At 36.6% G+C, this 17,186-nt stretch overlaps 1 protein-coding gene across 8 annotated transcripts in view; it reads right to left on the bottom strand.

The window, feature by feature from the left end:
- Csnk1g3 (casein kinase 1 gamma 3) overlaps positions 1-17,186 on the bottom strand; it is an 87,885-nt gene that overhangs the window by 32,565 nt on the left and 38,134 nt on the right. For all 8 annotated transcript variants that reach the window (XM_028777135.1, XM_028777131.1, XM_028777133.1 and 5 more), the window contains exons 4-6: positions 16,420-16,489; positions 6,614-6,762; positions 4,684-4,918 (exon numbers count right to left, since the gene is read on the bottom strand). In XM_028777135.1, coding sequence (XP_028632968.1) covers positions 4,684-4,918; positions 6,614-6,762; positions 16,420-16,489 — 454 coding nt within the window. The remainder of the gene's footprint in view (positions 1-4,683; positions 4,919-6,613; positions 6,763-16,419; positions 16,490-17,186) is intronic.

Below are 17,186 nucleotides of genomic sequence, written 5' to 3'. Positions count from 1 at the left end.
GGCTGAAGAGATAGATCAATGGTTAAGAGAGCTTGCTGTTCTCCTACAGGACCTGAGTTCAATTCCTACCACCACTTTGGGCAACTTAGAGCCGCCTGTAATTTCAGCTTCAAGACCCTCATCTGGCCCACAATCAACTTCCTTGTATGTAGGTAATCCTATACAAACACACATGCATATACATAATTTAAAAATAAAAGTAAATCTGTTTCAGATTGTTTTATTTAATATTTCCTTATAAAATGTTTTAGTAGTTTTCTCAAACCCACAATACCCAGAAATACATTTACCACAACATTCACTGAGCTTACACTTTTTCAAATTACATGATAAAAATGAGATCTGGTATTTTTGCAATGGCAATACAAGGACAGGGCATGAGATTACATGCCTGTAATCCCAGCATTCAGAAGTCTAAGGCAGGAGAATGGTTAATTCAGGCCCAGTCTGATAAATACAACTGAGTTCTAAATCACCCTGGGTGGGAAGCTGGGTTCCAGGCAACACTGGTAGACAGAAAGGCCCACCTCAACATAAAACAAACAAACAAACAAACAAACAAACAATTATGAGCACAATGTGCAGTAACCACTCCCACGGCCCTCATCTAAACCCAACACTATCAAAAAAGAACATGGAGATTTCTTTCTGAGAAAGAATCCAGTGTATAGTCACTCAATTCAATTCAATTTCTCTTAAAATTTCTCAATTTAGATATAATCCAGTAAGTCTGGCTTCTAAGGTAATAGAAAAAAGTCAAAATAATGGAAAAGCCATGTGCTGCAGCAAGGAACTACATACATATAAGATGGCAAAAGTAGGACAAAATTGATAGACAAAAATAAAAACCTATAAAAATTAAAAATAAACTGTATTCTCTCTAAGCTTATTTGTGGGGGGAAGGGCGGTAGGGGGAGGAAAGAAGGAGGGAAGGGGGGGAGAGAGAGAGAGAACATGAATACTTCAGTTAGATTTTAAAGAAGGCAGAAAAGTGATCAGAGAATTAAAAAATGAGCCTCAAAGCCACTGACAACTGTTTTTTAAAAACTATTCAAAAGTAGACCTCTAATTAGAGCTGACATAAATACAATGAAGCAGCAGCAGGTGGAGGTTTCATTAAGTGGACAATGGAAATCCCTATCTGTCACACACAGCTTTCTGAAGATGCCACTCTGGACAGTGACGTAAGCAAGGAGATAAGAAAGCACACCACTGCACTTGTCTTCTGAACATAAATGACCTTATGCCTTATTAAGATCAACACATATTATGAGACTAAAAACGAAAGACTATGCAAAGCGATTTTTATGCTATTCATCTATAATATACGGAAAACATCTCTTTCTGACTAAATCCTGACTAAACCTGATGCCTCAAAAGTAATCACCAAAGGTCTGGGTATGTAGTTCACCAGTTGAATGCTTGCCTAGCAGATTGAAGGCCCTAAGTTTGACCCTCCAGCGTTTGAAAAACAAAGAAAAGAAAAAGAAAGAAAGATGGAAGGGAGGAAGGAAAGAACAGGATGGAAAGGAAGGAAAGGAGACCGGATAAGGAAGGAAGGGGGATTGTTAAGAATTAGGTAAAGCTGTGAAGGCTTCAGTCAGACACATATAAAGTAAAAATCAGGTTTTCTCTGTTAGATCTTTCTCCCTTTCTCCCTCCCTCCCTCCCCCCTCCCTCCCTCCCTCCCTCCCTCCCTCCCTCCCCTCTCCTTCCTTCCTTCCTTCCTTCTTCCCCTCCCTTCTCTCTTTCTTTCTTGGTTCCTTCCTCTTCGCCAAATCTCATATTTCAAATCCAACAAATATGAGATACCCACCTCACAAACATCACCAACTCACAGAACGTATAGAACGTACTTACACCACTGAATTCTCATTAGTTCACATTAGGAATCACGTTATCTGGCAAACACCTCCTCTGTCAATGTTACCCATCTACATTAGACTATGTGGAGCTTTGAAAACTACATCTTTATAGCTTTTGTTGTTTTTAGATTCCTACGACAGTTAAATGGCACGTCCCCAACCTCTGAAGGGCTGTCTCAACAATGATTAAAAACTCACTTTGCCTGTTCTACAAATAGAAAGCTGCTACATATACCATTGTTCACACACACACACAAAAAAAAACATTAGCCTATAGGGAAGTTGTGACCTCATGTCTTAAAATAAAATAGTTGTGAGGCGTTGTTAGTTATTTTGAAAGTCTGTAACAACTCCCATGAAAGGAAAATTACTCACAGACAATGCACATGCAAATACGGGTGTGACTGGTTTTAAAAGAGGCTACCCAATTGTGTTTTAAATCTGTCAGGATAGTTTGCTATTGAAAGGATTTACCAAAAATACTATGTGAATAAAAGTTGTCTTTTATCATTTTATGTCTCAAACTGTACTTAAAGGCATCTCACATTTTGTTCACACATTTCAGATGTGCACCATGCATCAGCCAGGCTGTCAGCAACATGCCAAAGGCTAATGAATTCAGAACTGAGGAGTAGAGCAGAAACACACAGTGTGTAATAAGCAAGTCTGAGGAAAGCTGGAAGTTGGATTAGACAGTTTGTGTGCTCCTGCCCACACCTTATTGTATACCTTAAGCAATGATGACCAATATTAGATTGCTGTACATTCCTGGCTAATCCTTCTGATTAAGACAATAGGAATAGAATTTAAAAGCAGAAAACCAAGTCTGCGCTTCCATACACACAATGGTTTCAGAAAAACTTACTGCAAATACAATTTTCAAGAGAAAAACAAACAACTCAGTGTGAACAAATCTACCAAGAATAAAACCTCAACCATGATCTCACCACATACCAAAAGACAAAAATTAATTCTAGATAAGTCACAGACATAAGAAACCAAAATCACCAGGCTTCTAGGAGAAATAAAACAGACCTGCAGGTTATGCGGTGTAAATATTTGCTGATACACTATATACCTAAATATTTTGCCTTATCAACATAATTTTTGATTCAGTTTTTTAAAGAACTCTGAAAAATAATTACTGTGTGTAGAAAGCTTGCTGCACCAAAGTGTCATTTAGCAATTCTGAAGCTATTTTCCGAGTAGCCTGGCTTTCAAGCACTGAATAAATAAGTAGTGATGGGCAGACTTCTCAAGGGAAGCAAAAGAAAATCAAAAAGGAAACAAATATAGACAGGTGTGTACTACTTTGTATAAACAGACCCAAAGCTCAGAAGTACCAGAATAACCTTGAACCTTTTCTAGGAATGTAATAAATAGTACATGTATACATTTGTATGCTATATAGGCTATTTTTCTCTGTGTATATGTATACATATATTTATACATTTCCCAGATCCTAGTGGTAATACCAAAGCATAGCAAGAAGATACTCATTGGCCTGGTCTTTAAAACTACCATTATCAGATAAAGAGACCCAGGACATCTTATCAGCATGATTGGCTATACGCTTGGAATAGAGAAACTACAAACCCAGAAAGTGCTGAATGAATGCTCTGAATGTTGTCAGGAGACCCTGAATGAGGAACCAGTGGTCAAATGTGAGACCCTCTGGGCATCAAAATAAACAATGGTAGCAATGTACTTATCAAATAATTCAAAACTTAAGAGCCATAGTCTCCACAGAAAAAGTCAATAATTGGGTAAAAATAAAGTTTGTGATGTCAGCTTATCAGCTAATAAATATGTAAGGAACAATGGACAGAGAAAAATCAATACACAATAAATCTACTAGGTAAAAATTTATTAAAGAACCTCTCCTGTTGACATATGCCTGCAATCCTAGAACGTAAGAGGCCAAACAAAGAAAACTTCCACCTTGAGGATAGTCTAAGCTATGAAACTACACCTTATCTCCAAAAAAAAAAGAATAACATGCTTGCATAATTTCAAATATCTACCTACAACATACTTTTTAGTTACCAAGGGAATATTCACTTTCCTGGAGAAACTCAACAGATATCATCTAATTAAGTGAATAGATCCAACTGGAAATATGAACTGACCCCTGACAGAATACAAGAACACAAGAATTCTTTGCTTTTTCATAAATGTGCATTAAACATGCATACCAATATCTAATCATAAAAAATGACCCAAACTGAGAATATTTTTAAAAATTACCTTTGCTCCTAAAAATTAAGATTAAGAAACATATACTAAAAGAGAAGTAGTATTCCTGGTTTTAAAAAGAGAGAGACTAGTTAAACTATCCAATAAATAAACACTGTTCCAATCAGATCCTGAATCAAAAAAAAATGACATAATACTCTATAGTTATTATTTTATTCTTTATATACATAGAAAATACATTTTTAAAATTAATAACTTGTCCAAAGTCATACTGGTAGGAAAAAATACTAGAAGCCAGGTCTGCCTGCCTTTACAATCTCAGTAAAAATATTCACATGCACTAAATTCAGTTAAAATTGGGCACTGCCTGGTATTATTTAATAGAACTACTTAAATGGATCCCTTAATTGTATCAAAGGTTGGACATTCCAAGTTATTCCAGAAAACATTTCCCCTGCCCCAGACCTAGTTTTCACAGTATTATCAAACTAAAAGTGAAAGAAAGCCGTAGGTGTCTGGTGAATGAGAATCACAATGCATGCTATTTTCATCTGCAAACACTGACTCACCCCGTGGCCTCGGCTACAGACCCGGCTCCCACACTTACAGCATGTTCACATACCTTTCCCTAGATGTGTGTTTATGCTCATGTATCTGGCTGTTCCGGTAAGGCTTTTGTGTTCTCGGTATGGTATATGTTTCTTTGTCTCTGGATCAATATATTCCTTTGCCAACCCAAAATCTATGATATGAATGACTTGCTGGGCTTTGTTTCCCGGCCGTCCTATCAGGAAGTTCTCAGGTTTCACATCTCTGTATATCAAGTTCTTTGAGTGGACATACTCCATACGAGAAATCTTAGTGGGAAAAGAGGAAATAATTTTTATTTTAGATTTTCACTAACAAACAAAATCATGATAAAACCAAGACAGGACTTACACAATAAATATAACATAATAAAGAAAACAATTAGAAACTGTTTCAAACCTTTAGAGTTAACATGGTGTGAGTCTTTAGTTCCTCAACAAACATATACCCACTTAGGACTTTAGTCTCTGCTGTTACTGTCACAGATAAATGAAAGTGTCTGAATTTTAGGAATGCATTTTCTATCAGTAAGTCAAACTCAATCACCATTTTCAGAGGATGCTAGATTACAAAGTTAAAAAACTTTAAGGCCTAAGAATAAATATCAAACTCAAAACTAAAGACACACTCACAAAGTTAAGGTTATTCTTCTTCAGTTCAACAATCAGGCAAATTTTATAATAAAAAGAACTCAAGAATGTAATTTTACCTTAAAAATTAGCATCAAAAAAGTTAACATGATTTAGTATTTTTTCAAAATGGATTCCTCCCACAGTATTAAACACTTTAAAAACTTGAAAATGGAAACTTTTGAATTCCCACTATAATAACAAAGTACAATTATATTAACCATTTTTCAGATTCTCAAATAATGTTTACCATTCAAAATAGCTAAACAGAACATTAGATATAAGGTAACTATCCCATTTGTGAGAGTCCTGGTTAATAATACCGTGTCAGCATACAGTACATGGGCCATTCTAGTCTGTTTATTAACAAATTGTGGCTCACATTCCCATGACCCATGCCTTAATAATATCTTATAGCATTTTCAAAGTCACAAAAAATTTTAATGTAGTTTTTAATAACTGTATGTTACTTTATAACTATTCATAATTTATCCAATTCGCCCTGTCAGTTCTACACCATAGGGGATTTCTCATTATTTTACAATTTTATCTATTGCCGTATATAAGATTATAAGTAATCTAAGTATTTCCAATATAAATCTGTAGAAGTAGAATTAATAATGAAGGGAATAAAAACAATTCTGAAGTATACTTATATTTGCATTTACATCAAACTGTCTAAAAGTTTTCTCAACTGTTTTCTGATAGGTTCCCTGAAATTTAAATACTGAAGTATATTCCTCATCCGCTTGTCTCTTCTTTTATTAGGTCATTAATGTCAACTTCCAAAATTAAGAACTCTGTTTCTGAGGTTTCAAAGTTTTCATCTATACAAGGAAAGATTATTAGAAAAACCTTAACTTTGAAATGAAAGCAATTAAAATATTAATTTTACATTCTATGCAGACTAGAAAGATACTGTAAAAAGAAAAAATAATTTCTATCACATGGGTCAACATGCAAAAGTCAAAAAATCTTTAATGGAACTTTTAACTTAAATGTATGAAAACTTTAACAAATATTACAGATTTCGACATCTGTAATACCAGGAGGCAGAAGGCAGAGGCAAGAAGAGCAGTAGTTTAAGACCAGGTTAGTTAGGGAGTTAGAGACCAACCATGGTTACATGAGATTGGGGGGGGGAGGGGAGAGACACAGAGACGGAGAGGGGGAGGGGGAGGGGGAGGGGGAGAGAGAAACACTGAGGAATGGAGCAAGAGAGAGAAGGAAGAGGGGAGATTGAAGGAGGGAAGAGAGAAGAGTCTGATGGAGGGAACCTGTAATCAAACAACTAAGCAGTTGTCCATGCAACGTCCAGTACTCTGCTGCACTTACCAGCTGTATCGCTATCATGAGAACTGTTTTTAGAGAAAACGTTCTATCGCAGAGGTCAAACAAATCTTCCAAACTAGGTCCCAGCAGTTCCAGCACCATAGCATTGTATTTACCACAAGGGCCAAAATAGTAAACTTGAGGTATACCATCTAGGAGAAAAGAAAAAGCTATTTAATAATTTCATCATTTTAAGTACTAAGCCTTTTCCCCAGAAAATCAATAAACAATGTTTTAATTTTTCTACTTTTGAGCACTTTAACAGTAAATTTATTTTTCTAGGAATAACTAAACATTTCTGATTAAACCTCTTTCTCTAAACCCACTCCTTGATGCTCACATGGTAGGCCAGTTGCACCTGTACTGAAACTGTGTCACTGAGCATCATATAAAGAGTATTTTACTATCTCTCTACAACTTCATCTTCTGAGCTTTAGCCTTATTTTTTTATAGACTATAGGAAAGATCCTACTTTTATTGAACAAGGTAGTCACTGCTGTCTTTAAGAACTCCATGCTTGGCATCCTGCTAAGATCAACACAAGTATCTTCTCTAACCTTACCATCTTTAAAAAGCAGCTCAAGAAATCAAAAGGAGCAAGAGTTTGTCCAGGTAGCCTTAAAGAAACAAGCCCCATGTTATGAAGAGATCCACGTCCCAGGTGGAAAGCCTCTAAGAACTGAAGGCCTCATCCCTATACTCATTAGAAATTAAAGTTAGGGGGCAGGGGTGCGGGTGTAGGGGAGGGTCTGGGGACCAGTGAGGAGACAAGGATGTTCTGCTTCAATGGAGAACACAGTCCACAGCCCAGACTCACATCCTGATTGTAGCACTGCTACTCTCAACAGCAGCTGAGTTCTCTGAGCTAAACTATGAAATACTGATATTTTGTGTTTTAACACACTAATAATTCATTTAAAAGTTATATAAAATAACATAAACTGAAAGTTTATATAAAATAAAGACATTTATATAAAATAAAGACATTCTTTATTTTTAAAAATAATAAATTTCCAATAAATATCTATGTATTGAGTGACCTCTTTATCTTAATAATGCATATATAAATGTTTCATGTGAAGAAATGAAGCTCTTTTACACAAATACTTGTCTTCCTTTCAAATGATTTGGGAAGGTTTTTGATTCTGTTTTTGTGTGTGTGTGTGTGTTGTTTTTTTTTGTCTTTTCATATACAATTAAAACAAAATCTTTTCCATTCTTTTTAATGAAAACCTTTGGGAACAGGTTAATTCTTGTTAACTCTATAAATCTGAGCGCCAATTACTGTCAGTGCAAAAGAGACAACACTGAACTAGAAGGCAGTACAACCACTTCTCAGTCTGCCCGAATATTCATCACTGTTGCTGGGTGTCACTCAGCCTCACGTGGGTCTCAAGAGCAGCAGTTTGGGCAAGAGCTGCATGTTTCAACTGTCAAGATGAACAGCACAACATGACATGGAGGGATGGAATACTACAACTGCGCAGGCACAGGAACAGAAACAAGTGCACGTGCACATGATCTCCAGAAACAGCCACCACCCTTCGTGTCTGCGAGCAACTCTACTACAGTCACTCATCATATGTGGTAAGACTTGCTAACGCTCACTGCAACTAAAGTCCTGTTTTGACTAAAATAAATCATACACAGTGAGAGTTTAGAGCTATAGTCAAGACCCAGAACTGCTTTTCAATAGCTCTCAGTTACACAGTTTTTAAAGTTCTTCCCACAATAGTATTTTCTTCTCCACTGTACTGGAAGTTGCTAATCTCTATGTTCTCAATTTAACAATCTCTAGGAAAACATTTCACTCTAGTTTGTTCCTTCTCAGCTGTAAGGTGTAACTACATTAGAGCATCAATATTTGCCAGAACTATACAAGACATAAAATGAACAGACTCTGAAGTTCCTTAATGACAGGACAACAAGTGGGCTTCTCTACTTCCTTCTGATTCACCAACCACGTTCTAATACTTAAAGTTGTAGAGCACTGGTCTCTGAATAAAGTATCAAAAACTCTCTGTTATTGCATGACAGTACTTTCTGTCAATTTTTTTCAATGCTTTCCAATTCTACCCAAAATGGAGAAACACTTATGGAACATCACTCTTACTCACTAAACAATTGTGAGGATTGATGAGATCTTAATAGACTGACTTAGGTATCATGCATATAAAAGCAAGTAAGATAGCTTAACTGAAGAGTTTGCCCAGAAATGCAAGTTAGGTTAACAGTAAAAAATCCACCAATGTAACTCACTACAATAACAGAATGGGGAAAGGCCATTTTATGATGCAAAGAAAACATCTGACACAACTCTCAGCAGAATCTGAAACATAAGCAGTTTAAATCGAGTAAAAGCTATAATCAACTACAAGCTAGCACCATACTTAACGGTGAAAGACTGACGTCCACTTTGAACTGTTCAACAGTGCTTTAGCAGAACACAGAATAAAAATGAACTCCCCCACGATAAAGTTTCATGTTACCAAATAATTACACTTGTTTATCTGACCCATCAAGAAACCAGGAGAAAACTTCTAGAATGGAATAGTTTCAATCAGAATGATGTTTAAGTTCCTTCTGCTTTAATCCTTACTCAAAATGATGTAATATAATTTGGCATTATGAAACAGGATGTATCTACTGTTTTGTCTCCCCTCTATTACCTTATGAGGGAAGTAACTCTGAAATGCCCATCTGTTTCATGTTCCTTGTTTCTGAGGGGGGGGGGCTGTTTGTTTCTCTGTTTGTGCCTTTTTCTGTAGATAAACCACTCTCTTCTGCTTAGTCCACCAAAATACTTAATTCTATTTTATGGAAACAAGTGTTACAGATCTGTACTACTGGCACCCTACGAAGCCGGGGCAGGAAAACCACAAGTCTTCTCTAGTCTGTTTACAGTAAGACACTAATGCAATCTTCTGTTTGTTTTGGTTTTCAAGACAGGTTCTCATATAGCCTTGGCTGGCCTGGAACTCATTATGCAGGCTGGCCTCCAACACCTGCCTCTGCCTCCTAAGTGCTGGAATCAAAGGCATGTGCCACCATACCTGGGGAGAAAAACTGGGCTTGGATTGAACTTTGCTTAGTATTCATAAGGCCCTGGTTTTGATCTCTAAAGGTGGGTTAAAACAATGTCTACACTAATCTGGGATGGTGACTTACATGCCAACTGTAACTCCAGCACTAAGGAATTACAAGCAGGAAAATCTGGAGTTCAAATATACAGTGAGTTTTGAGGCCAACATGAACTATAAGACCTGTGTTAAGAAACAAACAAAAAGGAAAAAAATAAAGCCAAACTAAAATTTGTAAACTGTTAACCCCTGTCCTTTGACAAGCATAACAAACAAAGCATTCTTGAGAATGCACAGAGAAATTTCAAGACAAACTGACAAAGGTGTTATCAAGGACTCTCCCCACCCAAAAACCATAAAAAAATTTAAGCAAGAGGTAATTACAATTTTGTAAAATTTATATCTACTAAGATAACCTAAACAATTTTATAATGCTTAAAGACTATTGTGAAAAAATTTTGGTGGTAACTATTATTGTTCAATTTTATAGTGAAACATGTCAATATTTGAAATACATACATGTCAATAAAACAGTATCTTCCAGGAGATGCAAAAATCACACCTGGGTAAGTGAATTTTAACACACATATTCAGGGTGAAAGCCTCTAACTTTACATTGCAACTAATCTTTAAGGAACTACCATTTTTCATGCTTTGGTATAGTGTCCTGTTTGAATATAAAATGTCCTTCATACATACACTGAGCTTGTGTATTTGAACATTGGTCCCTAGGTGCTGCTTTAGGAAGTTTCTCCCTAAAGAAGCAGGAACCATGGGATTCACAGATGGGATGTAGAATTCTGGGGTCAGGCTTTCAGGCTATATCACTTTCTGGTCTGTTTCCTCTGAAATTAGAAAAGTAACTAATATACTATCAAAAGGGTATCCACCATTTAAAATAACTCACCAAAGCTGTTTCAACATGAGGTCTGAAAACAACAGTGGCCTATAAACAACACTGCTCTGTGAGACCATTTCAAGGAACAGTCACTATCAAAATTATTCAGTGAAGCCGTGAGGTGTTATTTACCTTTTCACACTGGTTTTCTAACTAGTTAACAGTAAGTTTTCCTGAACATGTGCTATCATGATTAACAGAATATATGAGAAGCTGGCTGGTTTATATTAAACTGAATATTTAAAACATTTGTAAAACACTTTAAGCACTGACAATCTTCTCATACATTTATACTGAAAAGGAAAGTTCAATTTGATTATTTAAATGTTTCAATTACTATTATAAATGACAATTTGGGAACTGTTTAATATTTACTTGAATTTCTCGTTATGGATACATCAGTTGATACAATCCGCAACAAAAAACCCTTAGTCAAAAATGTCTCAGATATGTCACCTAACAGTCTTGATACTAAAAAGGACCTCAGCCCAAATGTCAGGGATGTGCTGCCTAAAAAGACTTAAAGACTTGGTACTGTAAGTCCTCTCATCCGAGCAACACAGTGTGTGAGAGTGAGAGGGGAGACAGGAGGCTTTCTTAAATTTCTTCTTCTTGTTGTTTTGGAAGCAGGTCTCATATGTTGTCTAGGATGAGTTCAGACTCGTGAATCTCCTACCTCAAACTTCTGAGTGGTAGGATCAGAAGTATGGTTAATATATCTGAACAATTTCTTGTTTGTTAAAACCTGATTATGAAAAATGTAATCAGGAAACCATGAAAAAGATGAATTTTAGATATCAATGATGTTTACAGACAGAACTTACACAATAATCAAAATTCTTCTCAAAAAGTATAATTAAAATCCCATACATTACAGCATCCTCCCAAACACTTCACAGCAAACAGCGCTAAATAATGTAAAAGACGGTGTAAGTAGAAGTGTTGATAACCAGATGGAAACACGGAAAGAATAAAAGTCCTGACTTTTTTCACAAGGCAAGAGCAAGAAGGCAGAGGGGCAGCAGGAAGAAGGAAGGGAGGGTTTTTCTAATTTCTTAGAAGACAATACTATAAAGTTATAATTTTAGTAATAGCTACTGTTGATATCATCAAATTATTGTTTAGATCTATATAATTCAAAGAACCTCAAAAAGCCAAGTTACTCACATATGGGAAACACTGTTTCCCATATGAATATTGGAAATATTGAAAGTTATAGATTAATAATGTGATAGAATATAGAAGCCTTTCTTTAGAGAGGAGCCAACTGGTGGCAGGAAATGCACTGCAAAGCAGGTACATTAAACTGGAGTGTCACTAGGCTTTCACTGGGAAAGTGAGCATTCCATGTACAAGAATACAGATGTAAATATCATGAAGTCACTGTTTTAATCGCTTAGTAGTACTCCATTGTGCAGATGTATCACATATCTCTGTATCCATTCTTCCACTGGGGACATCTGGGTTGTTTACAGCTTCTGGCTATTATAAATAAGGCTGCTATGAATATAGTGGAGCATGTGTCCTTGTTGCATGTTGGAGCACCTTTTAGATATATGCCCAGCAGTAGTATAGCTGGGTCTTGAGGTAGAACTACTTCCACTTTTCTGAGGAACCACCAGACTGATTTCCAGAGTAGTTGTACCAGCTTGCAATGCTACCAACAATGGAGGAATGTTCTTCTTTCTCCACATCCTCGCCAGCATCTGCTGTTGCCTGAGTTTTTGATCTTAGCCATTCTGACTGGTGTGAAGTGGAATCTCTGGGTTGTTTTGATTTACATTTCCCTGATGACTAAGGATGTTGAACATTTCTTTAGGTGCTTCTGGGCCAATTCAAGATTCCTCAGTTAAGAATTCTTTGTTTAGTTCTGTACCCCATTTTTAATAGGGTTATTTGGTGGTCTGGAGTCTAACTTTTGAGTTCTTTGTATATTTTGGATATTAGCCCTCTATCAGATATAGGGTTAGTAAAGATCTTTTCCCAATCATGAAATCTGCAGGCAAATGGACAGAACTAGAAAATATCATCCTCAGTGAAGTAACCCAGACACAAAAGGACATACATGGTATGTATGTACTCACTAATACGTTGATATTAGCCAGAAAGCTCAGAATACCCGCAATACAAATCAGACCTTTAACAAAAAGGAAGACCAAAGTGTGGATGCTTCAGTCCTACTTAAAAAGGGGAACTAAAGTAGGGAGGGATCTGGAATTGAGAGAGGAGGGGAGAAAGGGGGAGTACAGGATCAGGTATGAAAATAGACAGGAGAGAAGTACAAAGGGTCAGGAAAATGATGAGGAACTAGGGGGAGCCACTATAAAGTCTCAGATGCCAGGGTACTAAGATATTCCCAGAACCCAACAGGGATGACATTAGCTGAAATATCCAATGAAAGGGAGACAGAACCTGTAGAGACCACCTCCAGTTGATAGGCATGGCTCCCAGTTGAGGGATGGAGCCATCCACCCATCTCGAAATTTTTAATCCAGAACTGTTCTTGTCTAAAGGAAACTCGGGAACAGAAAAATGGAGCAGAGACTGAAGAAAAGATCATCCAAAGACCGCCCACCTAGGAATCCATCCCACCTACAGACATCAAACCTAGATACTATTGCTGATGACAAGAAGCACTTGCTGATAGGAGCCTGGTATAACTGTCCCCTGAGAGGCTCTGTCAGCACCTGACTAATACAAGTACTCAGAGCCAACCATTGAACTAAGCCTGGGGACCCCAATGGAAGAACTAGGGGAAGGACTGAAGGGACTGAAGGGGATTGCAACCCCATAGGAAGAACAATATAAATTTACCAGACCCCTCAGAGCTCCCAGGGACTAAACCATCCAAAGAGTACACATGGAGGGATCTATGGCTCCTGCTGCATATGTAGCAGAGGACTGCCTGCCTTATCTGCCATCAGTGGGAGGAGAGGTCCTGTGGAGGCTCGGTGTCCCAGTGTAGAGGAATGCAAGGGCAGGAAGGTGGGAGTGACTGAGTGGGTAGGGGAGCACCCTCATAGAGGCAGAGGGGAGGAAGGATGGAATGGGGGTTTGTGGAGGGGAGACTGGGAAGGGGGATAACACAAGAAATGTAAATAAATAAAACAATCAATAAAAGAACGATACAGATGTAAAAATAATAACCTTATTTAAGTAACAGTAATGGTAAGCTTAAAACAACTAGAAAATGGCCAGTAAAAAGAGAAAGAATGTGCCCAATAACATTAAATAGGATATGAATAAATGCCTTAATGAAGACCATGAAAACACAAAGAATTGAATGGAATAATGACAATTCAAGACATAGCAGTAGAATTTGACAGAGAGACTCACTAAAGAAAACCCAATCTGAAATAAAATTGGTAAATGAAAAACTTAGAAAGTATAAATAAATAAATAAATAAATAAAGCCAAATAACAAAAAAACAACAACAACAAAAAGAAGAAAGAAAGAAAAGAAACAGAAATAAGCCTCATCAAGAGATTAAGAGAGATAGAAGAGAGAATTACAGTTCCTGAAGACAAGTAGAAAAAGTGGATAGCTCAGTCAAAGAAAATAAGAAAATGTTAAATCTAAAAAAAAAAAAGAGAGAGAGAGACTCAGGCACTAAACAGCCAGAAAATCTGTGACACTATGAAAAGACAAAACCTATAAATAGTAAGTATAGAGGCTGAGGGAACAAGACCAAGTCAAAGCCCCAGAAAACATATTAATAAAATTATAGAAGAAAATTCCCCACCTAAAGAAAGGGATACCTATCAAGAGTACAAGAAGTATACAGAATAGCAAATAAACCTGACCAGAAACAAAACTACCCACAATACTTAATAATCTAAACAATAAGCGTACAGAGTAAATAAAGCATATTAAAAATTTAAAAAGAAAGAGACCAAGTCACAGGCCGGCTCATGAAAATGACAACTGGCTTTTCAATGTAGCCAGATCAGCCTGAACTGATGTTCTATAAGCTCTGAAAGACCACAAACACCAGCCCAGACTACTATACTCAGCAAAACTATCAATCAGAATCAACGAGAAAAGGAAAACATTTTACAATTAAAACAAATTTAAGCAGTTCTGCCTGCCAATCCTCTACAGAAGGCACTTCAGTGTGAAAAGATTAACTACACCCAAGAGGACACAAGAACAAATGATTACAGAACAGTTAATCAAGAGAAGTAGAAAAGCCCACACTATCACACAACAAGAATTAATAAATACTACAAATTAATCATCAACTCTCAAACCTCCAAGGAAAACATACAGACTAACTTCAGCTGCCTCCAAGAAACACATCTTAACATCAAGGATGGACATTATCTCAGAGTAAAAGGATCGGAAAAAGTATTCTAAGCAAATGGATCAAAGAAGCAAACAGGTGCAGCTTCCTTAATATCTAACAAAATAGACTTAAAAGCAAAACTACTCAGAAAAAAACAGGAGAGGACAATATATAAAAATCTATTATATACTCCTTAATACAAATTTTCAAGTTTACTAACATTGCAAGGAACATTCATTTGTGTGTGTTCTTAGTGGAAAAAATGTAAACTGCATTATTTGAAGAAATGAACAGCTCTACCAACTAGAATGTAAATATACTTATAAAAGTACACAACAAGAAATTCTATCTTATTAAATCTGAGAAACAATATACCCTACTACAGAGAAACTAAAATCAGTACAATTAGAAGAAAAGGAATACACAAAAGTAGCACTCTCAAAACCTTCAATGTAAAGACGATGTAACACACAAGTAGAAAGTTTTACCGTAAACAGTTGCCGATGGCAAAAATCTCTTTCTCTGCTGAGATTTAAGAACTTCATATACAAATATTAATATTTTACTTGTATTACCAGCTCTTAAGAAGTTACTACAAATCTGATGGCTTAAACTGATTGTATTACACCTTAGAGGCCAGTGTCCCAAATCAGTTTCATACTTGCTTTACAGGCTCTACTGAGAAGCCGGGAACCTCCTTCAGGATCTTAGAGCTGCAGGCATTCCTTGGTTCATTTACATCAGTCCAACTGTGCCCCATGAACACAACCTTTTTTGTGTATGTCAAATGTCTCTGCCTTTCTTGTAAGGACACTTGCATTTTGCATTTAGGGCTTACCCAGATAACATCCAGGATAATCCTGCCAACTCATATGTCTGCCATATGTGAATTTGGGTTCCACAAATTACCATGTGGATATATTTATAGAATCATTTTATACCCATCATAAGGGCAGTAAATACTGCTAGAAAGGCTAACACTATGGATACTATTTGCACAACTAAATTAATCTTGTCACAATGTTCTCTACTCATGTAACCATTACATTCTCTCTCTTTTTTTTTTAAAGGATTGTTAAGTAAAAAAGAATCCTTAGGCACAGTTATAAAAATGACTCTTCCTGGCCCGAGGAGGTAGTTCAGCAGTAAAGGCATTTGCCACCAAGCCTGACAACCTGAGTTTAGATCCCAACACACAAGCTGGAGAGAGAGAACCAATTGCAACAAGTCACACCCTATCTCCACACGTGCAACCATCTGGAGCTGCAGTTGCAGGTGGACACTTGCCTCCTGACATATGTGCCAGGAAGCCCCACCTTCTAAAAGAGCAGGAAGTACTCTGGAGCTTCTCTTCATCCCGAATTAAAAAAAAGAAAGAAAGAAAGAAAGAAAGGAAGGAAGGAAGGAAGGAAGGAAGGAAGGAAGGAAGGAAGGAAGGAAAAAAATTATTCTGTAATCAAATTTTTAAAATATTATTTCTTGAAACTAAAGAGTTATTATGATTATGATCTGTGTTATTACAGATTTTAAAATTCATATACCTACCTCCAGATCCTAACTGCTTATAGAATCTGTATTCCAAATGCAGCTGTGGTGCTCTGGATTTCATGGGCTCCTAGGCAAACAAGTGAATAAACAAAAGACATTTCAGTTTAAAAAAACTACTAGGTTATAATTCTAAATGTTTAAACACATATACGCTCTGATATTTTACTGGGTATCTCTATATCTCGAGATCCATATAAAATTAACATTGTGCTCAATGTTCAATAAATTTATACCATCTACAAACATATATAGAATAAGTATTTGGCCAGAATACTATCAGAAGAACCAATAGAATTTTTTTAAAACGTAATTAAATTAAAAACATTGTTTTCTGCAACAAAAAATAAACACAACAAAAAAAACAAGAGACTAAGGGAAGTAAAGGTTAACAGGAAAACTAAGAAGATGCATTGTGAGGGGAAAGTAGGAATGATACAGTATTAGCGATCTGACAACATAGAAAGAAGGCTTAGTGGACACTGGATGGGAAGAGGGCAGTGATGATCACAAGCAACACCCAGACTCAGGAATGAGAAACCCAAGAATGAATGAATGAAAATATATATATGCTGTGTTTCAAACCACGATTTCCCACTTCACTAGCTGTGTGACATTTGGAAAGTTAGCTAAGCTTTCTGTATGCTGCAGTTCCTCATCTGTAAATTAGGGTTAAAATTTTTTATGGTTCCTCCTTCTCTATATATAGGAAAGAGAGAGAGAGAGAGAGAGAGAGAGAGAGAGAGAGAGAGAGAGAGAGAGAGAGA

The sequence above is a fragment of the Grammomys surdaster genome, unplaced genomic scaffold (genome assembly GCF_004785775.1).
Source record: "Grammomys surdaster isolate TR1022 unplaced genomic scaffold, NIH_TR_1.0 278, whole genome shotgun sequence".
NCBI lineage: Eukaryota > Metazoa > Chordata > Mammalia > Rodentia > Muridae > Grammomys > Grammomys surdaster.
This window is presented reverse-complemented; position numbering and strand designations above follow the sequence as displayed.